Raw genomic sequence first — 26,784 nt, 5'->3', positions numbered from 1 at the left:
GCAGTCTGCACAGCCTTGCCGACTATTTTGATTGTCAGGGCTTTAGACTCAGCAGAACGTTAGTCTCTCTCAGGGGGTCTGGACGAATGATTTACTGCCTACGCGTAAGGTTGCTGAGAGTTCAACCTTGGCGGCGTTAGTTGTCACGACCGTTTGCCGCAGTTGGTGTGATTTCCGCCGTGCGGCATGTTAGCATTTCTCTTCCGTTTCAAGAACAGACTCGTCTGGATACGGGAGGAGAGCCGCCGTATGCCTCGGTGGAGCTGAGTCTCGTAGTGTGGAGAAACGAGGACGCCTCCCATAGATATTTCACTTCAACTTTGTATGTAGTGCCCGTGACTAGAAGGGGACAGGAGGCAGGATTTTATCCTGCAGGTCCGTAGCAATAATCTGAGCAGCGGTTGTGCCACAGGGAAAGAACGCATTTCGTGGTGCTTGGAGAAATAGCTCAGCTCCACGTAAGAGAACCTGCGCGGAACCTTGGGAAGCCGTTATATCAGCTGTCCCTGCTTTGCACACAGGATACGCGATGAAGAAGAAAGCACGTGCTGCTTTAGGTTTGAGTCCCTAAATACCAACTTTGGGCCAGGTTTCTCAGCGGCTGCTGTCGGCAAGCGATGTTCTTAGAGCTACAGCGGTGCCTTCCCCGAGAGCCGTGGCGGTTCTGAACCCAGCGCGGAAATCTCGTAGCTGCTGTAAATGAGATTCTTGTAGCTGCTGCTTCTAAAGATTGCCTAGGCAGCCGATACGCTTTCTTGTGTCTTCTGCTCTTAGTTACCGTGAAGCAAGTAACGACCTGTGAGAAGGAGAACTTTTACCGTGAACGTCAGCGGAAGGATGCGAGCACTTACGTACTGCGTAGGAAATGGTTGACTAGGTTGTGCAGAATTAACCTAAAAAGTAAAAAAAGGGGATTATGTGAGTATACAGCTCCCAGGTTGTACTTATGGAACTTACTGAAAGTAGATAAGTACAAAACCAAATCTTTGCACTATCACTTGAGTCACAAAACCGAAACCCTCACGAACCGATATCACAAAAAAATAACCGTGAGAGAAAAGGACCAAGTAAGATGCGTTGTCGCTATGGAAAGGCAAAAATAATTGTTTGGTACTTTGCTTTTTGGCTTGTCACTTCAGGTGATGCTCTTGGCTTTGACTTACACACTGACAGAAATCCGAGAGCGTTAACAAGACGACTGCCATAATTTTCCAGACCAGGTGCTTGCATTTGCACAGAAGCATAAGGATTGTTCTGTGTGTGATGCAAAGATTTGCGTTTCAGTGTTAGCTGTTCTAGTTTAGATGAATTATAGATATAGCCCTTGAATTGCCCACGCTAAATTCCCGCTGAAAATAGACTTATAGTGCTTGCATGGAGTACGTGTATTCCCGTGCAGAGCTGCGGCTTTAGTGCTGGGTTTGTCAAGGCCCAGCAAACGTGTAAACGTGTATCCGAGGAAGCACGTGGGCACCAGGAGCAAGGACGTGCCGCAGTCGGATCGTTTGCTGTTTAAAAACAGCGTGCCCCAACCCCACTGACGTACGCGTGCGTACTTTTACTGCGTTCAGTGCAATTAAGCTGATGGACGCTAATCGAGAGGTCGGGCTGCAGTTAATATTTGAACCTAGGAGAACTTGGTTGCCTGACAAACTGGTGACGCGTGGTGAGGCAGCGGCTGTGCACAGGTGAGAAAATGTCGCGGCACAAAGCGCATAGAGTTTCAGAGCGTAGTCAGCGCTGTCACGCGCCATCTCTTGCTCGCTGCGACGTTGACTGCGTAATTGCTAACCCTGAATGGAGGACTGGACGCGGAACCATCTTCTCGATAGCTGGGGTTCACTTCTGGCTTTTCACATCATGGTTTGGCGTACTTCTCTTCTAAGTAAAATCCATCAATACCCTTTCACGCTAACCGTGGGATCTTGGGAGGATTCTGCTAATGGAAACTTTGTGCTGGTCTCTCCCCAGAGTGTTTAACTAGTTACTGGATGCGCCGAGCTGCACCCCGTTGCTGGTCTGACTCTGGAGTGCCGCCTTAGCGCCCGATTTAGGAGACCAAGGGGACGCGGAGACGCCCCGTGTTTCTCAAGTCCCCGTCGCGGGGCCGAGTCCTGCGTGGGAGAGACGGGTTGGGCTGGAGCAGGGCGCTGAAACGCGCGGTCTGCCTGGAGGGTCCCTGGGGAAGGGGATTACCTCTCTCTGCCTGCAGATGCCTCGACTTTGAAATGGCGAGACGCTCTTCGGAATAGCGTGGACGCCGGACGAGGTGGCCTCCCGAGGTGCCCTCCTGCAATCTGTCAGGTGTTGGTGCTGCCAAGGCACATGAGGTGCCAAACTACACGGATGAGTAACTGTACAAAGGAGCGGTAGGCTGAGTTAGACACAGGGAGGAGATTATTAAGGGAGTATTAAATCTCCTCGATTTAAAATCTGCAAATAGTGCAGCTCAGTGCAAATGCCCGGAGCCAGCTTCCCATCTTCTTCTGCGCCTTGACGCGGCTCTGCTCAGACCCTACCCGAGAATGGGGTGGCTTCTGCGGAATGAGAGCGAGGTTTTGATTTAAACTCACGTTCCCGTACAGAATGCCAGGCTACCCAGGGAGCTTGTCCCTGGATGTAGAAAGCACAACAGACTGCACGATGCAGAACAGACGTTCGCAGCGGTGCCACCTACTCGTCAGCGTTACGGACTCTCAGTGTTTGTCCCAGTCCTGGTAACGGTAAAACTCAGGACTTCACCTTGGAGCTCCCGAGGGAGCCCGAGTACGGCTGTGCTCTTAGCTCGTTATCAAAGCCTCATTTTCCTTCTGACTTTTTGCGTCACTGCTTTCCTCTCCACCGGTTTTGTCCACCGTGGCCACTGGGTCTCCGTGTGCAACAGCCGTCCAGCACGCGCTCGAAGGAACGCTGACGTTTTGGGGATCTCTAACAGATCTTTGACCTCTTGAAGATCTTTGCCCTGACCGAAGGGAACGCCACACACACATCTGAGGTCTGAGCTGGCTTTCCGTAGGTTTTTAAAAGCCTTCCATCAGTTCTCCAGTTACAGTTACTGAAAAACTCGGGCTTTATCCAGACAAAACTTGATCTAACTATATACCGTTTTATTTCAAGGCACGATCTAAAAGGCACCTTTCAGAGATATTGCTTGGGGTTTATTTTCCTCAAGGGCCAATTTCATTGTTTTGTTGCTGCTGATAGATAACGTCCTCAGGCTAGACGGGAAGGTGGTTTGGGGGGCAGTGACATCTGGCCCGGTATGTGGGAGCTCTCGTAGCTTGGCCCTGGAGGTTGTCATCTGGGGCCCTCCGCCAGCGTAACGCACCTTCCCACAACTCCTCGCTTGTGGTGTACGCGGAAGCTGGCATTTCCCACGCGCCCGCCGATTTCTTTGGTTGCCAGCCAGGGTTATCTTCTGGGGTGGCGGCGAGTTCTGTCGGGGATGAAGCGTCTCGGGTTGCCTGCTCGGAGTAGCCCGCGGTTTGTGAACCGTAGGCCGAGCTCTGTCAGCGCCCGTCGAAACGCTGGCCGGGCGTTGCAGTGCTGTTCCCTAGGTTTACAATCAACGTTACCTTTGTTTTGCAGATGAGCCCTGTATGGGAGACAAATCCATTTTCTGTCAGATGGAAGTGCTCGCGCGTTACTGCTCCATCCCCGGCTACAACAAGCTGTGCTGCGAGTCCTGCAGCAAGCGCAGCAGCACCCTCCCACCGCCCTTCCTTACCGAAGCGGCTGAACGGGAAGAGGAGGCGACGTTTGGTCAGCGCGCCCTGCCTGGGGCTTTGATGATGCCGACGCCCGCAGCGCCGCCCCACGCGCAGCTCCTGCCCGCGAGGAGTTCCCTGCTCCCTGTTGCAGAAGAGGACGCAGATACGCACGCCTCCCCGTCCAGCGCCAAGCCCGAAGGTGGTGAGTTTCCGCAGCGGAGGGCTCCTCAGGCGAGGAAGACGTCTAGGCTGTTTGCTTTGCTACGCCAGTCGCCCGCCAACAGCGGCGGCCTCGGTCCTCGTAACGCCACGGCGGGCGCTCCTTCTCCAGCGAGAACCTCACGGAGTAGCGAGAAGAGACGGCCTTCGAGGTCCTCCGCTGTGGAAAGATGAGCGTGAACGCCTTGCGGAGGACGGCCCTTGGAAGAGGCTTCGGTTGGCGCTTTGGGTTTCGTTTCCTTACTGCCGGACACTATGGGGCACGCTGCTTTCCACCAGCAGGACGCTGCAGGTCACCCACTCATTTTCCTTGTAAATACAAAGAACGAGAAGTGCTGGTTCACTTTCTAGTTGCTCCCGTCCTCCTCCCGTACGGCGTTACCTGGCTAGCTCAAGCGCACCGGAGGAACGCACCAAAGAATGTTCCTAACAACAGCGAGCGGAAGGCGCTGAGGGCGTCAGTCGAGCTCTGGCCCAGAGAAGCGGCCCTGACCTCAGCGCTCACCTCGTTACTTTTGGGTTTAAACACCCACCCGCAGAAGATGCCCCGCTACGAGAGGTACCAAACGTTTACGCTACACAAAATACTTTTGCAGTGGAACAACCGAATCCATGAGACTTGTTTTGCTAATTTATCTATCTAAACGGATATTGGATGAGCAGATTTGCAGCTGTTGTGTAAATACTGTATATTGCAGAAAGTCAGTATTATTTCGAAGCGTTCCGTGCTGTCAGACAATGTTTACCTATGTTGCATTCTGGACAAGCGCTAGGTGCCTGCCATTGCGTACTGCCTTATTTTACGTTCCAAGAGTTGATTTTTAAAGCAGCATTATCATAAAAGGAGGAGTTCCGTTTTCATTTGAACTGACATCTCCTGACACTAGGAAAGGGTTTGGGTTTTTCTGGTTTTGAGTATCAGCAATGTGATGCTTTCTTTTGAAACAGGGCGGGGGGGGAAGTGTAAACCTAAAGGTACGAGTCCACTTAGAGCCACCCGCCCGTTAAAAGCAGGTTTAGACGCTTCAGCGTAATTCCAGTCACGGGTCGCAAAAACGATTTCCGGTGCCCGGGAAGGGAGCGCTGACCCCACGCTGAGCGGGCGTTGCGTCGGCGTGGGAGCAGCGGCGCCGTCCCGTAGCCTCCTTTTGCCGAAGAGGCGAGAGCGGTGTAGGAAACCCTGTAAATACTGTAAGTACTGTGACGTGCACGAGCCCAAGGTGAGTTCTGTTTTCCAGGCGATCTGTTTGCTCTTTCCGAAGCTGAAAAAGCATTACAGAGGTGGAATAGGCGCTAACGAGAAATAGGTGTGGCAAGACTTAAAATAGATAATTTTTTTCTTTCCTACTGGAAGCATTGATTTAAAGGTGAGAGAGATATTTATTTTTCAGCATGGTTCACCTCAACATCTCCACAACCACAACGCATCTGACTGCAATCAGGTACTAGTAATTTATGTCAACAACCACCCTGCTCACAGTCCACCCAGTCGCACTCTCTCCTGTGTGTTGCTGTAAAGTACTTGTATATAGGATGGAGAACTAAAGATATTTATTAAAAGTTGATTTCTTGATAGTATTTTATGTACTAAATATTTACACTAAGGGCAGTCGAGTATTCTTTTTGCCAAGATAAAATAGAGAGATGTAATTAGATACCTGTACGTGCTATGTCATATGGATAGAACAGAAATTTAAGCTAACTAAACTACTGTAGAGAAATTGTTGATCTAATGCTTTAAAAAAAAAAAAAAAAACACCTCTTATGACAGTTTTCTATTGCAGGCATCTTTAATTTCAAAATAGGCTATTAAAGTTTCACGTGCAATTGTTGCTTCCCCGTAAAACGGTGGACCCATTTAAAAGAGCAGTGACTACGTACCTCTGAAACGCTCTCGAGTAGATGGGGACCCCAAAGGTGAAATTCTAGAAACATCTGTAGTGATTACGCGGAATCCCTAGGAAGAGATAAGGATGAAGATTGTTGTCAGCGGACTGTTAAAGCGAATGGGAAGGTAGGTAGGTTACTCCTGTTCGGGGGAGCACGGGGTCACGCTGCGAGAGGCGCCCTGCGTCGTGCTCTGTGTGACCGAACCCGCTGACGTCTTGACTCGACGCCGCTCAAGAGTTGCTGCTGCCCCTCTGCAAGGCTTCCGCAGGGCCGGCAGGTAGCGGTGGGCAGGGTGCACGGACGGTCCCTGAGCCTCCAACAGACAAACAGGGTGTGTTTGGTTCTGTCAGGTTCCCCCAACGTCAAATTCTCCTTTCTCTCTGTCTGTATCTTTTACATATATTCGATGTGGGTGTAGATAATCCTTGTACCTTTGTGATTTCTTTTCTACCACGCTAACTTCTCTTTCTATAAAGTGTGCACTACTGATGCTGTTTGTTGTATTGGGGAGCACGTAGCAATAAAATCGTTAACGTTAACAAGGCTTTCTCTGGTTTGATTCGCGCGGGAGGGTCTGGTTTGTTCATTTTTCCGGTTTCGTCTTTTGCGCAGTGAAGGGCCGGTTACATCCCAGGCACGAACTTTATCGTCTCGGAAGAAACTTCATCTGAATTAAATATTTCAGTTGATTTTTAAAAACTTGATTTAGAAATACTCGCTTTTTTTTTTTCCCCTTGTTAAATTGGGGAAAGGAAGGAGCGCGTTTCCAGTGTGCAAGGACTGCCTGGCACACGCGTGAGCATCCAGGTGGCAGCTCCAACCCTCTCGCCAAGCACGCGGAACTCTTGGGCTTTGCTTTTTGGGAAAGGGCATCGAGGGGAGGCCGGGGCAGTGGAACAGGAGGCAGCTGCTCTCCGCTCCTGTACCCGGGGGAGTTTCCTGAGCGATGAGAGGATTTCAGGCCTGCGCCAGACACCGAAACCAAAAACCCCGAGACCTCGCCCGTGTGAGTTCAGTACAGGTGCACGGCTTAAGGAGAGTTCTGGCCGCCTGCTCCGTCTCTCTGCACTAAGTTTTGAGCCCGTCGGCTCTAAGGTGCCTCCTTGGATAAAATTGCCGTCTTGCTCATTTGATGAGTCCAGGCGCGCGCCGGTAGCTGGTGTTTACCTAAAGTCACAACTTCCCCCGACCGCAGGACGGCGCGACGCCAGCTCGTGCCGTAGTGCCGCACCTCCGGCCTCGCCGCCTGAGGTAGGTCACGCCGGTACCGTTCCAAAAAGCCAACGGCGATTTTTACGCAGTTCTGCTTTTCCAGCACGGTGGATCCGGGCTGCGACTTGTAGAGTGTCGTGGTTTAACCCGGCCGGCAGCTACAACAACCCCGCACTGGGATGGGGGCGAGACGCGAGAAGAAGGAGGTAGAACTCACGGGGTGAGATAAAGTCAGTTTAATAGGACAAAGATGATGATGATAACAGACTATACAAAACAAGTGAGGCACAGCACAAATGCTCATCACCCAGAGCTGATGCTCAGCTAGTTCCCGAGTCGAGCCGCCTCCCAGCCAACTGCCCCAGTTCTATACGGAGCATGATGCCATATGGTATGGAATATCCCTTTGGCCAGTCTGGGTCGGCTGTCCTGGTCGTGTCCCCTCCCTTGACCTTCCCCGGCCTTCTCCATGGCCGGCCTGTATGAGAAGCTGAAAAGTCCTTGACTGCTTGGCAAGAGCTAAAAACATCAGTCTGTTATCAACATTATTCTCATCCTAAATCCAAAACACAGCACTATACCCATCGCTGCTAGGAAGAAAATTAACAACTCTCTCCCAGCCAAAACCAGGGCACAGGGAAAAGCTCATCTGGTGAGAAAACAGGGAGGTCTTCATCTCAGAGGTGGGCTCTGGAGGAGCTTTGGGGGTTTAACCGAGCCCGGGGGAGCTTCGGGGGTTTAACCGAGCCCGGGGGAGCTTTGGGGGTTTAACCGAGCGCGGGGGAGCTTCGGGGGTTTAACCGAGCCCGGGGGAGCTTTGGGGGTTTAACCGAGCCTGGGGGAGCTTTGGGGGTTTAACTGAGCCTGGGGGAGCTTTGGGGGTTTAACTGAGCGTGGGGGAGCTTTGGGGGTTTAACTGAGCCTGGGGGAGCTTTGGGGGTTTAACTGAGCCTGGGGGAGCTTTGGGGGTTTAACCGAGCCTGGGGGAGCTTCGGGGGTTTAACCGAGCCCGGGGGAGCTTTGGGGGTTTAACTGAGCCCGGGGGAGCTTTGGGGGTTTAACTGAGCCCGGGGGAGCTTTGGGGGTTTAACCGAGCGTGGGGGAGCTTTGGGGGTTTAACTGAGCCCGGGGGAGCTTTGGGGGTTTAACTGAGCCCGGGGGAGCTTTGGGGGTTTAACCGAGCGTGGGGGAGCTTTGGGGGTTTAACTGAGCCCGGGGGAGCTTTGGGGGTTTAACCGAGCGTGGGGGAGCTTTGGGGGTCGCACCCAGCAGAAGAGAGGCTGAGAGGGAGACGTAACGGCCGCGCACGTACCCAGCAAGCGTGACCAAGGCAGGAAACAGGCGCCAGCGTTTATGACCCAGCGAGTACGTACACGGCAAGGAGCGACCTACGCCCGCGCGTACGTGCCGTCGGCTCGGGTGGCTGGGAGTCCCGCCTGCCGCTCTGCGGTCTGACCCAGGGGAGGCGACTTCCACGCCGCTGCGGTGCGGCCGAAGGGCCCCAGAGAGGTAGGGACCCCATCTGGGGTCCGGGCAGGGGACAGCCCCCCCTTCGGCTACGTTCCCCGGCACCACGCAGAGCTTGAGCATCGCAACGGCCTCTGCTGCGCGCGAGGTGGTTTGCACCGCAGCGTGGGAGCTTTGGTATTTGGGCTGTAAGTATTGATTTTAACGCTGAAGGGGGTCATATAAAAATGCTAAAGGATGTTTGGGGAAAAAAAAAAAGGCAAAATAGAAAATGAATGGTAAGGGGACAAATTCCCAACGCGCTGCACTGACAAGAGCGGGCCGTGTCACTCACCTTGGCCTTGGGTCTGAGCTAAACCCCTGTTTTACTGCGTCCTGCCAAGAGTTAGGTTCTGCGAGTACCTTCCTGACCGGTTTCAGCTGGGCAAGGACATCTGAAGCAAGCGTCCAGTTGCATGGAAATTCTGGTGGAGAGCGCTAATCCGTTTCTGAAGGAAGAGGCTCTAAAAAAGTCTGAGGTCCGTTTAAGTGCCACTTGAGAGCGCAGACAAGCTCTGTGGCTCCCAGTTCAAGGCGTTAGGGTAAGCGGCGCGCGGTCGGCACCAAGAGCGGCCGTAACCTGCGCTGGTTGCCCACGGCGGAGCGGCTCGCCGAAGGGCAACTCCCGAGACGCGTCTGTTGTAACGGGAACGGCGGCTCCGACCTGTTGCCAGATGAGAGCTTGTTAAAATACTGCTTAAACGATTCCGCGAGAGCAGCAGGTAGGTTTTCACGGGACAAAATTCAGCTGTTACCTCTCCGTCCTGCTTTCAAAGAGTTATCTTGGGAAAGAGCTTGAGCCTGTCGTCGTCTGACCTGCGGTGAAGGCAGAGAGTCCGGCCCCTTGAACCAGTACCTCAGGAAGGTGCCGACCGTCTGTATTCGGCAAGAGAAGTCGTCCTTTTCCTTTTCAAGTCGTTCAAAGGCACAAAGGAAGTTCGGGCTGAGGTGAATGGCTACGAACACGGTGCGAAGCAGGTCTGGTTCTGGCTCCCCCCCCCGGGTGTATTATTCACGTGGGGTTTTCCTAATTCTCTGAAAAAAGATTGCGCCCGAGGTAAGAGCTTTCACGCGGCGGGGGGGTCGTGTGGATTGCACCTCATTAATTGCGGTGCAAAGGGGAGGGAAAGTCTATTTTAGCTTGCGTAGGAAAGCATCTCAGTCGGAAAGCCGTTAAGATCTGGGAGCGGTGACGGCCGGCCTGGAAGCACCAAGGGAAGGGAAAGCCCCGTCCCCATTTATGGAGCGTGTGCTTTGCTTTCGCGTAGATCAAGATGATTTCCAGGCTGCTCCTTCCTTTCACTTACAGCAATTTGCCACACTAGATAATGTTTTCTAAGAAAAAAAAAAAAAAGGGCAGGGGGGGAATTGCTTCCCCCCCCATTTTTTCAGCCCACAGGGACGCTGTGCGTTTCCCTGAGCGCCGCATGGATGACTTCGGCCCCGGGCGTGCTGCTCAGGATCCTGCCAGGACGGGCGTTTCCTCTGGAGCCAGCCCGAGCCCGGGATGCTCGCAGCGCTTGGACCCGACCCCGGTTGCGGAAGAGCCTGGCTGGCTTCACAGCGAGCGACCGTCAGAGCTGGGGGCGTGCGGGGGTCCCCGGGTGCCCCAATCCAGACCTCCTGGCACGCAAGGGGAGCCGCGGCGGTGCCTGGGGAGCTGCTGAAGGAGACGCGGTGGTTCGGGACGAGTAAGAGGCTTTTCTGTCGCTTGGTGTTCGTTTTGCAGGGGCTTGTGCCGCTTCTTTGGGGGACAGAGCGCACTGTTTAGCCTGTTGCTTTCGCCCTTGTTCCGCGTTGTCAGGAACGTGCCAAACCCCCGTGAAGTCTGAGGGGCGACCAAGCCAAACGTACACACGGGCAAAAGAAGAGCGATTTACACTGCGGGGAAGTCTCACAGCTACTCCTTTCCCTCCTTTTGACCGCTTTGCATTGGACCTTGAGATTGCACGGGTATTCATGAAATCAAAATTATAATAGCACATTTAAATAAATTAATTTTACGTGTTTCATGGTACGCAGGTCCTGGACCCAAAACCCAAGACTTCTACGCCGTGATCACCCTCCAAAGGTGCAAGAGGCTCTCTTTGATTGCAGTGCCGCTCCCAAGTTACTCAAGCCGTCCCTCCAGAACCGAAGGCAAGTAACGCCCAGAGCTTCCCCTGCTCGCTGCGTCCCAACCCGCCGCTGCGCTGCTGTAAGAGACCGCGGCACACACCCCGCTTCGCGTGCGAGAGGCAAGGCTCTGCACGCAGAAACTCAAACACGTTTGAATAACAGCATTAACGGAAAAAGGAAAAAAAGGTAAAGTAGCACCTCAAAGTTGTCGTTCTTTTATTTCCCAGGAAACCTGGCGCATGGGGACGGGCACCCGGGAACAGGCTGGCCGCGTAGCCCGGGGTCTGCGTTCTCGCCGTGCTCTGTAATGGACACTCACAGAGACCCTGTAGGAGCACGGGACGCGGGGGGCGGCCGTCTGTTCCCTGGCAGCCTTCTCCCTGTGTGCGGTGTATCCGCCACCCGTTATAAAGCAACGCCCAGTTAGAATTAACCGCTGTGAAAGTGCAGGACCGACTTCTCCTTCCCCGGTGGTTTTCCACCCTGGGCTCCTGGCGCTGCCCGGTCGCACAGCGGCTCAGCGCTCCCGCTGCCACCCCAGGGGGTCGTGCTGACGGGGGAAGGCATCGCTTGAACCAGGTACGTTGGCTGCGCTTCCAGGGTGAGGGGTGCCCTGCCCAGGGCACGGGGAACCTGCTCAGGACCGAAGGGCGCTTCCGGAGCCCGCGTCGATGCCTTTGGAGAGCCCCGAGTGGCTTGCTTCCCCTCCCGTGCCGTTCCAGGCGGGCTGGAATCACTCGGACGTTCCCAAAGCGTCCCGAAGGAAGCACTTAGCAGGGAACGAGTCGCTAGTGCAGAGGGGTAAAGGCAAAGCTGCTCCAAGGAACCAAGAGAAACACACGGGCGGTTGCGCAGAGCTCCGCACGCAAATGCAAACGTGAAGCTTTGCCTGAAATACCGAGTGTGCGTGAAAGGGCAAAAGCGTCGTTATTTCCTTTCCAGGCGCTGCAAAAAAGCTGTGTCGAGCTCTGTCCCTCTCCCCATCTCCTCCTGCGACTTTCCTCCGGCTCCGAGCACTGGGAAGGTTCCTCCTGAAGGTGTCCGACACCGCTGCAAGGGCTGGCCTTCATCTGGGGACACCCGGCAGGACGCAGGGCCAGGAGCCCGGGAGCCCGAGTACGGGATGGGGGTGGGCGAAGACGGTTTTCCTGCCGCCTCCCCGCGCGCCGAGCCCAGATCCCAGCTGCGTTCGGCGAGTCGGATGCAGAAGAGGTTGTACGGGCAGCGCTTGGAACAGGCCAAACCTTCCCGGCGGGGGCGCAGCAAGGGCACCTGGAGCGCCGCGGGGCAGCCCGGGACTCGGCTGTGATCACGGCATGCTTCGTGCCCTCTGCCACGTGTACCGAGTGCCTGCGCCGTCACGTTCCAGAGTACTCCGGCAGCGGAGCTAAAAGTGTCCTGGGAAACAGACCCTGCCCGCCGTGCGCGAAAGGCACGGCACGGGGGGGCTGGAAATAAATAACGAGAAAATCGCGGAACTGGAACGGCCTGTGCTGCTGGAAGAAATCCCCCTTGCGTACTGCCCAGCGGAACGGGATCGCTCGGCGTGACGCGCGCCTTCCCTCACTCACCGTTACTTTCCACGCAAATATTTACAGATCTTGCTTGTAAACTCTGCGCTGTTTCCTTTCCTAAAGCACTCACAACCCACTCGGAGGAACCCGGCCCACGGCGATTCCCGACGCCGTGAGGAAAGCGGCTGGGTTTGTCGGGCGCGGGCCGGCGGGTGCGGTGAGGAACCAGCGTGGTGCTGGCTGGGGGTGAGCGCTCCTGCGGGCGTGAAATGGCGTAAGGAGCCGGCCCGCGCCGTCAGGACTCGATGCGCGTTCACATGGATGCGCTTTCGGTCTTTCAAAACAAAATGGTCTGTGGGTGTTCAGCTGGGGGGGAGAAAAAATCAAGGCTAGATATTTTATATATTTATTTGTATGTATAGAAATAAAGTTTCCCTTTGAAAGTTCGTGCTGGAGTTTTACCCCCGAGATGTGCCCTGTACTCGTCGCCTGGGAGCAGCCCAGCGCCGCTGCGCTTCGGTTTGGCATTTGCCAGGGCGGCTGAGAAGAGCGGGCGGGAGCGGCCGGAGCGGTTTTGGGGTGACCCCCCCCCAGCTGCAGCTGTGACCAGAGCTCCCTGCCCGCCCGCAGCCCTGACGCGCCCCGCGCCGACGGCCTGCCTGTTCCCGGGGATGGGGGGACGCCGGGTACCTCACGTGTGGCCAGGGGCGCGTGGCCGCCAGCCCCCCCGGGACGGGGTTGGGGCGTTTGTGGGGCCGCGGGGAGGGGCCGGCCCCTCTGGGCCCCCCGCCATCGGGGCAGCAGCAGCCGGGGAGCCGTGGGGCCGTGTCAGGAGCCGGCTTTGCCCGCCATGGCGAGCGGGACCCCGGCGCGGCTGATGCGTTTGTCGTCGGGTCAACGGGACGGAACTGCGGCGTTGGGCCGGCCAAGCCCCTGCGCCCCGGTTTTGGTGCTGGGGGGAGAAACTGGGGAGAGGTTTGTTGGGGGGGGGTGGTGTATGGGGGGGGGGGTGTCCCTCCCCGTCATGGGGGGAGAGCTGGGGACCCAGGGACGGGTCATCGGGGCAAAGCCCCTCGTTCTTCTGCCCTAGCGATGGGCGGGGGGGCTGCCCCCTTGCATCGCCACCCAACACTGTGATGTCATCACGCATCACAATCCCGCACCTTCTATATCTTGGGGGGCTGCACGGCGGGGCCGGCAGAAGGCCGGGGACCGGCGGCAGCAGCAGGCATGGCCAGGGACCGGCGTGGCCGCAGCCGCCGCAGCCGCAGCAGCCGCCGGAGGAGAACCCGCTCGAGACAGAGGCGGCAGGGCACCAGGCGGCAGCTGCGGACCTACGGGCGGAGGAGGCGAAGCCGAGGTGGGGTGAAAGCGGGGGCCATCCCCGGGCGCCACGGGGGAGGCGGCGGTGGGCGACGGAGGGGCGGCGAGGCGGGAGGAGCGGGCCGGGGGACTCACGGGCCGCCGCTTTCTGCCCCAGGTCGCCGGTCTCCGATGAGGAGGATGAGGAGGAGGAGGAGGACGAGGAGCGGGAGAGCACTCTAACTGCGGCGCCCGCGTCCTCCCGCGCAGGGGTGTCCGGCCATCGACCGCCGCCTGCCCGGGAGCCGACACGCCGTCCCGGGAAGCCGGAGCCGCCCGCCCCAGGACACCTCCTGCCCGGCCTGCGAATAAACTGCTGCACCCACCTTCCTGCCCCGACCCGTCATTAGCCCGTGGCCACCGGCCCTGGGCCGCGGGTCCTGGGGCTGCGCGGGGGGCAAGGGGCCTGGGCCGCTCTGAGCCCCAGGGGCTCCTCACCGCCCCCCAGCCCATCTCCGCGGGGGAAAGCGGCCCCGAAGGCCCCCCGAGTGCCCCCAGAGTTTCCCGAAGGCCCTTTCCACGGGGCCGGCGTCCGTCCCGGGGATGAGGGAAGGTGACGAGGCCGTTTCCCTTTCCCGTGACCCCGTACGAACGCACGCCCGGCCTCACGCCAACCCCGCGCCCTCGGCCCCCGCCGTCCCCGCGTGCTCCTGCCCCTCGAGCGGGGGCTCGGGCGCCGGGGCCTGCGGAGATGGGGACGACGGGGGGCCGGGGTGGGGGCGGCCGGGGGGGGGGGTGCGGGGACCGGGCGCGCGGGGGTTCGCCTGTATTCACCCCGTTGGCACGTAACCCGCCCTGCCGCGGCTGCTGCCTTGCCGGGGGGGCGTTGGGGGTCGGCATTTTTGTTCTGATCTAAGTGGGGCGGGTGATGGAGGGCGTTCGCCTTTACGAGGGGTTTAAGGGGGCCCTGCCCAGGTGATGCTCGTGCCCCCCCAGCCGCAGGGACTGGGCGAATAAACCGAGGCTGAGGTCGAAGCCGGGGCAGCCGGCACAGCGGGCGACGGAGCGTTGGGAAACCGAGACCCCCCCCAGCCCCCGGGGCCGTGGCACTCGGGGCAGCGCCTTCGGACATCATCGCCTCCAGAAGAAGGAGGGGTGCGACCGGCCGGGAGGGGTCTAGGACGGAAACTGGGGCGAAACCCCCCCCCTCGCCCAGGGACCACCTGTCCGGGGCTCCCTCCCTGCCCCCGTATCCCCTCCTTGGTTTCACGGCAAGCCCTTCGCCTGAAACGGGGCAACGCTCGGCTCCCCAGAGCGGTTCCCACGGTCACGGAGCGGCTCAGGGCGGTTGATCCTGCAGCCCTGGTCCCGATTCCCAACGCCCCCCCTGCCCCCCTGCAGCTGGGTCCGTCCCGTCACCCCCAGGCAGCTCTGGCTGAGGCCCAGCTCGGGTTTGCAGCCGCCCCGAGTCTGGGGCCAGACGCTGCCCCGGGGCGAGGAGCTGCCGGGCAGGGGGTGCACCCCCCCACAGTGCCACAGGGCACGCGCACCCCAACACCTCCAGGGGAGATGCGTATAGATCTATAGATATCTGCCTGAAACGCAGCGAGCTTTCCCTGGCTCCAGCCACCCGCGTCGCCTGGCGTTTCTCACGTCATTGCCACCGCGGCCGGACCCCTTCCCTGGGAACGTGCGTCCCCTCGGCATCCTGCCCTGGCGATGGCCCAGCACAGTGATACCGCCCCCCCCCCCAGCACAGTGATACCCCCCCCAGCACAGCGATACCCCAGCACAGCGATACCCCCCCCCAGCACAGTGATACCCCCCCAACACAGCGATACCCCAGCACAGTGATACCCCCCCAGCACAGCGATACCCCCCCCCAGCACAGTGATACCCCCCCCAACACAGCGATACCCCAGTGCAGTGATACCCCCCAGCACAGCGATACCCCCCCCAGCACAGTGATACCCCCCCCCCAACACAGTGATACCCCCCCCCAACACAGCGATACCCCAGTGCAGTGATTACCCCCCCCCCCCCCCCCCCCCGCTGGCTCCCCGTGCCAAGGACGGACCCAGAGGGTCCCGAGCGGGGCGGCAGCCCGAGGCCCCAGAACCTGCCCCCTCCCCAAAGCAGCCCCGTCCCAGCACCCACAGGGCCGGCGGGGGGGGCCCTGCCGCCTCCCCCAGCACCCGGCCCCCAGAGCCCCGAGGGCCCCGGCTCTGCTGGGGGGTCCCTCAGCACCCCCTGCTCCGGGACGGGGGGCTGCCCAGGGCTGGGGGGGGGCAAGTTCTGCCGTGCTGCTGCTGCTCTGCACCTCTGGGAGCTTGGTGCTGCTGGGCTTCCTTTTGTTGGTATTTATTTATTTATTTATTTGGGCAGGGTTGGTTTGGGGCTTTCTGTTTGGTTCTGGGGATTTTGTTTGGTTGGTTTGGTTTGGTTGGTTTGGTTTGGTTTGGTTGGTTTGGTTTGTTTGGTTTGGTTTGGTTTGGTTTGTTTGTGGGTTGTATTTTCCCCAGGCAGGTGCTTTGCGGGGTCAGTTTTGCTGCTTCAGCAGCTTTTTCCCCACCAGCAGCTGCCCGTGGGGTGGGGTGAGGGGGCTGCTGCTCAGTTTGCTGCTTTTGCACCTCTGCCGCTTATTTTTGTGCTTTTGTTGGTTCATTCTCTCTTTTTTTTTTCTATTTGAAGTTTTTTTTCCTGTTTTCTCGTTTCCTTTTTCTCTTTTTTCTCCTTTTTTATCTGTTTGTTCTTTTTCCTCTTTTTAATTTTTTCTTTTTTTCTCATTTAATGTTTTTTCTCTTTATTTCATGTTTTTTCTCTTTATTTAATTTTTTTCCTTTTCCCCTGTCGTTTTTCCTTTTTTTTCTCCTTATTTAATGTTTTTTCTCTTTATTTCATGTTTTCTCTCTTTATTTAAATTTTTTTCCTTTTTCCCTGTCTTTTTTCCTTTTTTTTTTTTCCCCTTTTTCCCCTTCTGGTTCCCGGTTCCCCCCGCCCCCCCAGGTGTGGGCTCTCCCCGGGCGATGGGACAGGACCCGCCCCTGGGGGAGGAGGGGGTGGCCGGGGGCGGAGCGGGGGAAGGGGAGGTCACGGCGGCCGTGGGGGCTTTTGGGCCGTGGGGGTGCGGGTGCCGGTGCCGCCTTCCCTCGGCCTGGGGCCGCCGGTTCGGCGCAGGGCGCTGCCGGTTTTGCTCCGGCCCCCCCCGGCATCGCGCCGAGGAGCCGCGGGACCGGGGGCCTCCGGGGCCGGTTTTGGGGGAGAAGAGCTGGGCGGGATCGCTCCCCGCCCGGGGACGCCTTCGCGCTTTGCCGGTGGCACCGGGAGCCCGCGCGGGGGGCGGAGCTGTTGGGTCCGGGGGTGCCGGGGGGGGCTCTCCCCGTGCGGGGGGGCAGCGCTGCAGAACGCGGGCACCTCCCGGGCCTGCCCCGAGCTCTGCGGTCCCTGCAGCAGCAGCAGCCGCCGCCGCCGCCGCCTCTCGGGGCTGGTTTTTAGGCTCTCCCCGCGGGTGGGGGCTGTTCTGAGCCTGCTCGGGGCTCAGCCGGGGCGGGGGGCCGGGGGGGTGCCGGTGCCCGGGACCCGGTGGCTGCGTGGGCCGGGTTTGTCCGTGGCGCTGCTGCCGTGGGCTCTCGGTAACGGCGTCGGAGCGAGTGCAGCTCGTGTCTTTCCAGCCGGGGGGCTTTGCCCGGGGAGCGGCTTTAGGCTCGGCCTAGGGAACGTCCCGGGGCCGTGCGGCGCCGGCAGCAGCCGCTCCGAGGCCGCTCCTAAGCGCTAAAGCCGAGGTTGCTGTTGGGGCTCGGCATCCCCCCCGGCCCCGCTGCTCCGTGTGCTCAGCCGCAGGAGCCGGGAGCGGGCGGGAGCAGGGGGGTGCGGGTCAGGGGGCGGGGACGGGACCCAGCGGCTGGGGGGGCCTCTCTGCTCCGGCCGGGCGGAGGGAAAGGCTGGCCACGGGGAGGGCAGGCTTTCTTAGCGCTGCCAGGGACAACGGCCGCTTTCCCGCCCGGCCGGGCCCGACGGAGCGTGCCGAGGCGCTCGGGAACCCCGTGTTGTGCCCCGGGGGGCGCTCGGGTTCCCGGGAGGGAGCGGGCGGGCGGGCGGCGGGACCCGGGGCGGCCCCGTGGGGCGGGGCGCTGCCCATAAAAGGCGCGGGCGGGGCGCGGGGGCGGGGCCTAGCGGCGCAGGCGCAGGGCGGAGCGGTGGCGGCTCTGCCGGAGCGGTGAGTGCGGGCGGCGCGGGGGGCCCGGCCCGGGGCGGCTCTGCCGGCGCCTGCGGGGGCTGCGGGCGGGCGCGGGGCGCCGGGGAATAAAGCCTGGAGGGCCGGAGCCCGGTGCCCCAGCCGCTGCCCCCGGCCCGTTCCCCAGCAGCGCCGGGGCTCCCGGGACCGGCCCCGGCCCCATCCGCGGGGGGCTCGGCACCCGGGTTTGGGGGCTCCGGGCTCGGGGCGCCGAGCGAAGCCGGGGCCGGGGCTCAGCACGGAGCCCGGGGCGGCGCTTGGCAGGCTCGGCCCGGGCGCAGCGGCCGGTTCCGGGGCTCCGCAGCAGAGACGGGCTGCGGGGGTCGGGGCTCAGGCACACGGAGTCGGGGCACCGGGCCGGGGCCCAGAGACCGGGCCTGCGTTTGGGGGGCGGGGGGGCTCCACCCCAGGGCCGCTGGGGCAGGCTCAGGGCTCAGTCGGTGCTTCCAGGGCCTGCGCACGGGGGCTGGGCACCCGGCTCACGGGGCCGGTGCTGGGGCTCACAGCCAGAGAGCGGGTCAGTCCTGCAGTGGGGGGCTGTGCGTGTCACAGCCAGGGTCCCCCCAGCAGAGTTTGGGCACACCGACAGAGACTGAGCCCTGGGGTTGGGGGGCCTCAAACCAGAGTCCCTAAACCAGTTTTAGTCTCTGTTTGTGTGCACAAAGTCCCGTGTTTGGGGGCCAGAAACCAGGTTCATTGCTCAGAAACAGAGACTAAGTCAGGCCTGCACTGGGGGGGTGGCTCAAAACCAGGGTCCCTAAACCAGTTTTTGGGCACACAAATAAATAAAGACTAAAAGTCCTGTGTTAGAGGGCTTGAAACAGAGACCAAGTCCTGCGTTTGTTGGGGGGGCTCAAAACCAGAGTCCCTAAAGCAGGTTTTGCACACACAAATAGAGACCAAGTCCTGCGTTTGGGGGACTTGAAACCAGGCTCATTGCTCAGAAACTAAGTCCTGCATTTGGGGGGGGCTCAAAACCAGGCTCATTGAGCCAGTGTTAGGGCACGCAAGGAGAGACTGAGTCGGGTGTAGCAGGGGCTTGAATGCACGAAGCCAGGTTTTGGACTCACAGACCCAGTGCTGCGTTTGGAGGGCTTGAAACATTTGGCCAGTGTTAGAGCTGAGAAAGAGAGCCCAAGCCCTGCCTTCTGCAGCTCAAACCCAGACACTAAGTAGTGCTGCATTTTGGGGGCTTGAAACAAACCTCCTGTTGCCAGATGGAGGGCTCAGAAATACAAAGTCCTGCGTTTCACTGGCATGAAACTAGGGCCCCCAAACCAGTTTTTGCACATACAAATAGAGACTAAGTCCTGCGTTTTGGGGGCCAGAAACCAGGTTCATTGCTCAGAAACAGAGCCTAAGTCAGTCCTGCATGGTGGGGCCTCAAAACCAGGGTCACTAAAAGAGACTAAGTCCTGCATTTGGGGGGCTTGAAACCTGGTTTTGGGCACACAATTAGAGACTAAGTCCTGTGTTTTGGGGACCAGAAACCCGGTTCATTGCTCAGAAGCAGAGACTAAGTCGTGCGTTTTGGGAGCTCAAAACAAGGCTCATTCAGCCAGTGTTAGGGCACACCAAGAGAGAGACTAAGTGCTGCGTTTTGGGGGACTGAAACCAGGCTCATTTGGCCAGGGTTAGAGCTGAGACAGAGAGCCCAAGTGCTGTGTGTTGTGGTACAAAACCAGAGACTAAAAGTGCTGCTTTGGGGGGCTGGAAGCAGAAACCAAGCCCTGTGTGTTTGGGCTCACAGAGAGAGAGAGAGAGCAACTGCTGCATTTTGGGGGCCTGAAGCCAGGCTCCCTTGGCCAGGTTTAGTGCTTAGGAACAGAGACCAAGTCCTGCATGTTGGGAGCTGTGGATCCAGGGTCACTGAGGCACTTCTTGGGCTCACACAGAGAGACTGAGTGCTGGATGTGGGGGGCTTGAAACAGAGCCCAAGCCCTGTGCTTGGGAGCTGGTGTTAGAGCTGAGAACCAGAGCCAAGTGCTGCACTGCAGTGCTCAGAAACACAGCCCGGGGGCTGCAGTGTGGGGGCTGGAAACCAGCTCGTGTGGGCAGGGGGAGAGCTGAGACAGAGCCCCGGGGCTGTGTGGGGGGGGCTGGAACCAGAGCCCCCGGGGCCGCCTATGCCCGGAACCAGAGCCCCCGGGGCCTGTGCAGCCCCACCGATCCATTCCCCGCCGCCACCGGCCCCTTCCAGCCTTTATTCCTTTATTCGATCCACCGAGCCGCCGCCGCCTTTATTCCGCCACCCGGCACCGGCAGAGCCCCGCCTCCCCCGCGGGCCACCCCCCGGAGCGAACAGTGCGGCACTTGGGCCCCGGCCGCCGGTCCCCGCTCCCCGCCCGAGGCCCAGGCCCGGCCCCGGAGCGCGGCTCCTCCTGCCCGCGGCGCCGGGACGGGGGCGGCAAGGCCGGGCTCTGGCTCGCCGGTCCTGGGCTCGGGCGGTCCCAGCCCCGGCGCTGCCCCAGGCCCCGCACCCCGCCCGCCCGGGGAGAGGCGGACACCGCCCGGGACTCCCCGCCGGTACCGGCAGGGCCGCAAGCCCAAACCGCGCGCCCGCGAGGCCCGGCCTCGCGCCGTCCCACCTCCCGGCCCCGCCTCACCGCCCCCGAGCTCCGCACACGCCGCAGGAGAAGACCCGGGACCGCAGCCCCGCGAACCAAGCGGCGGGTCCCGCCCAGCGCCCCCACTCCGGTACCGGCGTCCGCCACGGTCGGGGCCGGCGCGGTTCTGGCGGCGGAAGAGGCGGCGCGTGCGCGGGGCGGGGCGCGGGGGCGGGAGGGGCGGGGCCGCAGTGCGCGTGCGCGGGGCGGGGCCTGTCCCAGGTGCGAGGGGCGGGGCCGCAGGGCGCGTGCGCGGGGCGGGGCCTGTGCCAGGTGCGAGGGGCGGGCCCTGTGCCAGGTGCGAGGGGCGGGGCCGCAGGGCGCGTGCGCGGGGCGGGGCCTGTGCCAGGTGCGAGCTGGTGGGGCCGCAGGGCGCGTGCGAGGGGCGGGCCCTGTCCCAGGTGCGAGCGGGCGGGGCCGCAGGGCGCCTGCGCGGCGTCCGGCCCAGGTGCCGGGGCGCGTGCGCGGGGCGGGACCGAGCAGATTTGAGCCCCCGCGGCCGCCGTCCCCCTCCATTTGCTCGTTCTCTGCCGGGGGCGCCGCCCGCCGTCCCGGGGCGGCAGCGGCCGGGCCGGGCTCCCCCGGCGGGGCCCAGGTGAGGCTTGGGGGGGCTCGGCCCGGAGCGGCCGGCGGGGACCGGGCTGCGGCGGGGAAGGGGCCGCGGTACCGCTCGGGGCCGCGGCCCCGGGGCAGGGGGGGGTTGTCGGGGCGGCGGGTGGGGAAGCGGCGGTGGGCGGGCGGCCGCGCTGTACCGGTGGCTCCGCGGAGGAGCCGTCGGGGCGCCGGGGAATAAAGCCCGGAGGGCCGGAGCCCGGCGCCCCCCTCGTCCCCCGTGCTCGGCCGCGCTCCCCCGGGGCCGGGCCCGCTCGGCGGGTCCCCCCGGCCAGTTCCCAAGCACCGCCCGACACCGCCGGGGCTCCCGGGCCCGTCCCGACATCACACGCGGGGCCAGGGGATGGGTTGGGGGCCTGGAGCCCAGCTCCCGGGGCCGGGGCTCGGCCGTTCTGTTTGGCAGCCCTGAGAAGGGAGCCCGGGCCCCGTGTCCCTGGGGCCGGGGCCGAGAGGGAGTCCTGTGCCTTCGGGCCCAGAAACGGAGCCCCTGTCGGCTGTTTCTGGGCTCGGGGCCCGGGGCTGGAGGGGGGCTGGGGTGGCCGTGGCTGCGGGTGGGGGGAGGCGGGAGGGCGCTGGGCTGTGGGGCTGGGAGGGGGTGGGCAGGGTGCGTGGGCCCCCGCCGGAGGTGGGGGTCCGGTCGCGTTGGTCCCCAAAGTGAGGGAGGCTGGCATGCACCAGGCCGAATTAAACGTCTGAGATAGTCTCTGGGCAAAAAGGCACTTTTCACACCCTCTGCCTTCGTCCAACTCTTTATTCAAGGTACACACGTAATAAACACTGAACACAAACCACTGACTCAACGCGCGCACAGTTATGACAGGTCATATTCATATGCAAGAGGTGACAGTGATTGATTTACGGCCTGGCCAAAAGCCAGGATCACTGGAACAAGCACGAGCTCTACTGGGCTGGAGCTGGAGGCACAGACACCCCGGAACTGGGAATCAGTTGGAGAGGAGCTGAGGCACCAAATGGAGCTGGAGACCAACTGCACTGGAGAGGAGATGAGCTGGAACTGAAACAGAGATAGAAACAATTAGGTTAAGCTGCACAAGTGCTGGCACCATAAACAACCTGGAAGAGAAACAAAAATGGGCAAAAACAGCTTACCTGAAGCTGCAAACGAGCTGGAACCACAACCAACTGGAGCTGAAATGATCAAGAGTCATCCATGAGCTGGGCCTGAGATGAGAACCACAAATGAGCTGGGGCCAAAACTGAACTGGAGCCGGACCTGAAACAAATGGGTGCAGAAACAATGAGCTGAAGCTGCAAATGAGCTGGAACCATAAATGAGCTGGAATAAAAACAAAACAGGGGCAGAAAGAGCCTACCTGGAGCTGCAAAGAAGCTGGAACCACAACCAGCTGGAGCTGAAATGATCAAGAGTCATCCATGGGCTGCACCTGCAAACGAGCTGGAGCTGTCAATGAGCTGGGCCTGAGATGGGAATCTCAAATGAGCTGGGGCCAAAACTGAACTGGAGCTGTCCAGGAGCTGGACCTGAAACAAATGGGTGCAGAAACAATGAGCTGAAGCTGCAAATCAGCTGGAACAGAAACAAAACAGGGGCAGAAACAACCTACCTGGAGCTGTAAAGAAGCTGGAACCACAACCGGCTGGAGCTGCAAATGAGCTGGGGCCATAAACTGACCTGGAGCCATCCATGAGCTGGACCTGAAACAAATGAGCACAGAAACAATGAGCTCGAGCCATAAATAAGCTAGAACAGAAACAAAACAGGGGCAGAAACAACGTACCTAGAGCTGCAAACGAGCTGGAGCCATAAATGAGCTGGTCCTGAGATGGGAACCAGAAATGAGCTGGAGCCATAAACGAACTGGAACAGAAACAACCAACCTGAAGCTGCAAACGAGCTGGAGCCACAACCAACTGGAGCTGAAATGATCAAGAGTCATCCATGGGCTGCACCTGCAAACGAGCTGGAGCTGTCAATGAGCTGGGCCTGAGATGGGAATCTCAAATGAGCTGGGGCCAAAACTGAACTGGAGCTGTCCAGGAGCTGGACCTGAAACAAATGGGTGCAGAAACAATGAGCTGAAGCTGCAAATCAGCTGGAACAGAAACAAAACAGGGGCAGAAACAACCTACCTGGAGCTGTAAAGAAGCTGGAACCACAACCGGCTGGAGCTGCAAATGAGCTGGGGCCATAAACTGACCTGGAGCCATCCATGAGCTGGACCTGAAACAAATGAGCACAGAAACAATGAGCTCGAGCCATAAATAAGCTAGAACAGAAACAAAACAGGGGCAGAAACAACGTACCTAGAGCTGCAAACGAGCTGGAGCCATAAATGAGCTGGTCCTGAGATGGGAACCAGAAATGAGCTGGAGCCATAAACGAACTGGAACAGAAACAACCAACCTGAAGCTGCAAACGAGCTGGAGCCAAAACTGAGCTGGACCTGAAAAAGCCAGGAGCAGAAACAATGAGCTGAAGCTGCAAAGGAGCTGGAGGTGTCCACGAGCTGGACCAGGAACAACCCAACCTGAAGCTGCAAATGAGCTGGGGCCATCCAGGAACCGGACCTGAAACAAATGGGAGCCCAAACCAACCAAGCAACCAAGAAACGGGGCCCCGAACAACTGACCTCAAGCTGGAGCCGCGCAGTCCTGCAGCGTCTCCGGGCGGGCGCAGGCAGGGCCGTCCCCAGGCAGGACGGGGCCACGTGCAGGGCAGGCGGCAGCGTCGGCCTCGGCGCAGGCAGCCCGGCTTCTTCCCGGGGCTCCGCACCCCACGCGGCTCCCGGCACGGCTGGGGCTCCTCTGTCCATCCGTCCATCTGTCCATCCCTGCGCAGACACGGCACAGTCAGAGCTGCCGGCAGCACCGCACGGCCCGGCCCAAAGAGCCCCCGAGCTGCTGCCCCGCAAACCCGGCTGTCGCTCGGGCACGGGCAGCTCTGCTCGGCCCCTCGGCAGCAGCGACCCAGCACCGCGCGCCTGGGAGGGGAGGGGGGCACAGACGGGGACGGGACACCAGAAACGTCCCGTTTCTCCCCGGGAGAGCGGGCGAGAGCCAGGATCTGGCTGCAAAGCCACTCACCCTGTGCAGCGGCACAGACCGACTCCAGCAGCACCAGGCCAGGGACGGGGCCACACCGCACCCGCACAGCGCCCACTCCCACCTCCCCAAATGCCCCTCACAGCCACAGCCCCCCAAAATGGGCAGGCCGCGGGGACGGGAGCCGCGGGGACCCCAGGGCCCAGCCTGCGCCCACAAACGGCCTCTGGCCACGGGGGACCCTGCCCGGGCAGGCGCGGGCCCTGGCCCTGGGGTGCCGAGCTCCTCTCAGCCCCGAGGGACACACACCGGCACCCACGCCAGCACGGCCCCACCGATGCCAGGACCTCCCTTCCCCCCAAAGAACCCTTTGGGGAGCGGTGCCGGGGTTCGGCCACCCCCCAGCAGGACGAGGGCAAAGCCAAAGTGCCCCCAGCACAAAACCGCTCCCCAGAGCTCACGACTGCCCGACCCCCTGGGGCACAGCAGCCCCCAGCACCTCCCCACGAGCCAGCACCCCACTCCCACGGCCCGGGGGGCTTGGCCCCCTCCCACCCTGGGGACCCCAGCGCCTCCCGTGGCACCCAGAGATCCCCGCCGGCACAGCCAGCACCGGGAGCTGAGCGCCCCGGTCCCACCACCCAGCTCCCCTCGGCCGCTGCCCCGGGGCTCTCACCTCACCGGGCACATCCTCCCCGCTGCATCCCTCGGCGCTCGCTGCCTCGGGGCCGTGCTCCTCGCCCGGGCATCGGGATGAGCCTTCCCCACGTGTCGGCACAGCCGCGCGGCGTCGCCGGCGCCGCCAACACCTCCCAGGGACCGGCAGCACCGGGACGGCCATCGCCGCTCCTCCCTGGCCAGGCCGGCTTCACCAACGGGGCTGCAGGAGCTGGTGCGGGTCCCTGAAGCGGCCTCTGCTCCCACCGCAGCGCATCTGGAGCTGAAAAAGAAGTTTTTGGTGAAACCCTGGCTTCAAACAAAGCTCAGAGCCACCCCGAGGCCCCACCATGGGAGCACCCCAACACTGCCAGCTCCCGTCCTTGGGCATCTGCCTGTGAGGATGATGCTGGGCAGGGCTGAAGGGCTGAACCCCGGTGCAAACCAGTTCCCCCTGGTCCCAGCTTGCACCAGCCCGGAGGGGTTTGTCCTGCCAGCAGCTGCTCTGGAATAGAGCTGTGGAGAAGAAACCAGCCGGTGCTCGCACCAGGAGGGGTCACCCCAGCCCCCCCCGGTCCCCTTCTCCCCCGGGGCACACGGCTGGCAGCCAGGCCCAGGAGCCGTCGGCAGCGTCAACGGGGATCGATCCCGCGGTGGAAATCGGGAGCTGCCGGAGATCCCCAGCCCCACAGGCCGAGCCGCAGCCGCTGCCCTCCGAGAGGGGATCCCAGGGGGTCGGTGCCAAAACCCACCCGTGAAGTCGCCGCGCCCCAGCCGGGCTCCCACAGGGGGTCCCGCACCAGGGGAACAGGGCAACAAACCCCTCGCCCGCGGCTGCCCCGCGTGCCTGCCCCAGCGCCGAGGAGCGGAGCAGGAACCGAGCGCCCAGGAGGGTCCTGGCCGGGAAGGGGGGCCCAGCACCCAACGAACTCACAGCCGGCCCGTGCCCGCTGAGGAGAGGGGCTGGGACGCCACCGACAGAACTGCAGGAGTTGATATTTATTCACGCGAGTGAGGCGTCCCAGCCAAAGCGGGGCACCCCAAACCTGGGCTCACCCGGGGTCCTTGCACCCTTCAAACGCTCAGGTCCGACACGTTGGACTGATCGCTGGCACCCACGCTGCCCATCACCGAGCACAGAAACCCTCGGCCAAGCAGCGCTGTTTCGGCAGCGTTCTTGCCGCTCGTGCGTTGATCCAGACACCTCTCTGCTGCTCCTCCGTCGATCCAGACGCCTCCGGAGTCCGTCGTGCCAGAGTCGCTTCTCTGCGACGTCAGCCACGCCGGGAGGGTTTCAAAGCCGCGTCAGAGGGGCTGGGGTGGCGGCGTTACCTCGGATGCCCGGGGGCTCCTTTGTCCTTCAGGGACGGCTCTGTGTTTCCAGGAAGCAAAGTCCTTACGTCCAGGGCCGGGCCGTCCCGTGGGTTGTTTTGCTGCAGCACGCGCGCTGCCCACGTCTGCGGTACAACCGCAGCACCTCGTCGCTCTCCGGTGCAGGGTGGGAGCTAGTACAGATGACCAAAGTTAATACCTTTCACGCGATAAACACCCCCGGTGTCACCCTTAGGGAAGGGCCTTTCCTTAGCACACCCCGGGGAAGGGGGCACACGCAGCTCACGCCGCTGCCCGCAGCCACCGCAGGACTCGCTCCGGCCCAGGGATCTGCGGTAGCCCCAGCCCCCAGGAGCTCCGCTCCTCTCTCCCGCGCCCCAAGCAAAGACGCCGCAGCCGCCACCAAAGTCCCCACTCACCCGCGGCGGAGCAGCCGTGACGTCGGCCGGTTCCCCCGAGACGCGGCTGCCCAGACGCCAGCCGTCCTGTGCTCGAGCGGCCCTCGTGCCCGGCACGCAGCAGAGCCCCGGGGAGCAGCCAGAGCACAGGCAGCGCAGCGACGGCGGCTCCCGCAGCCGGAAACATCTCGCCCAGCGGCCAGCACCACGTCTGCCCACGGTCACTCGTGGGCTCGCAGCAAAAACGCAGCAGCTGGGAGACTGCGGGGTCAGGGACACGGAGGTGTAGGTTTCGCAGAGGGACGGGGGACAATAAAACACTCCGTTCTCTGGGAGGGGGAAAGAAAAGCGTGGTAAAAATCAAGGCACAAATACAGCAACTGCTGTGCAAAGTCAAAACTTTCACCTTTACTCCTAAGTTTTAACTTTACACCTTAACCATAACCCGTG

General features: G+C 61.0%; 2 protein-coding genes across 9 annotated transcripts in view; one reads left to right on the top strand and one right to left on the bottom strand.

The window, feature by feature from the left end:
• ADAMTS3 (ADAM metallopeptidase with thrombospondin type 1 motif 3) overlaps positions 1–6,355 on the top strand; it is a 109,376-nt gene extending 103,021 nt beyond the window's left edge. For 4 of the 5 annotated variants that reach the window (XM_054823752.1, XM_054823750.1, XM_054823753.1 and 1 more), the window contains one exon: positions 3,589–6,349. In XM_054823752.1, coding sequence (XP_054679727.1) covers positions 3,589–4,103 — 515 coding nt within the window. In that variant the 3' untranslated portion in view covers positions 4,104–6,349. Of the gene's footprint in view, positions 1–3,588 lie in introns of all 5 variants that reach the window. The other variant, XM_054823751.1, reaches the window with a different exon arrangement.
• A 15,304-nt stretch (positions 6,356–21,659) lies between these two features.
• Positions 21,660–26,546, bottom strand: LOC129205713 (skin secretory protein xP2-like). 4 transcript variants are annotated; one of them, XR_008576836.1, is made up of 8 exons: positions 26,356–26,546; positions 25,661–26,109; positions 24,624–24,887; positions 23,536–23,736; positions 23,036–23,126; positions 22,258–22,542; positions 22,034–22,157; positions 21,660–21,938 (listed from the first exon to the last, which is right to left on the bottom strand). XR_008576836.1 is itself a non-coding variant. In XM_054823755.1 (8 exons), the coding sequence occupies exons 3-7, from the start codon at positions 24,786–24,788 to the stop codon at positions 22,350–22,352; spliced, it is 567 nt and encodes a 188-aa protein (XP_054679730.1). In that variant the 5' UTR covers positions 24,789–24,887; positions 25,661–26,109; positions 26,356–26,546; the 3' UTR covers positions 21,945–22,157; positions 22,258–22,349. The 4 variants fall into 4 exon arrangements, 1 of the variants encoding a protein (XP_054679730.1); XR_008576837.1 differs by lacking the exon at positions 26,356–26,546 and having other exon boundaries at positions 22,258–22,426; positions 22,510–22,542; positions 25,661–26,229; XM_054823755.1 differs by lacking the exon at positions 21,660–21,938 and having other exon boundaries at positions 21,945–22,157; positions 22,258–22,426; positions 22,510–22,542.
• Between the last annotated feature and the right edge of the window lie 238 nt (positions 26,547–26,784).

This window comes from Grus americana, chromosome 4 (assembly GCF_028858705.1).
Source record: "Grus americana isolate bGruAme1 chromosome 4, bGruAme1.mat, whole genome shotgun sequence".
NCBI lineage: Eukaryota > Metazoa > Chordata > Aves > Gruiformes > Gruidae > Grus > Grus americana.
Note: the sequence above shows the minus strand (reverse complement) of the source record. Positions and strands in the feature narration are given on the sequence as shown.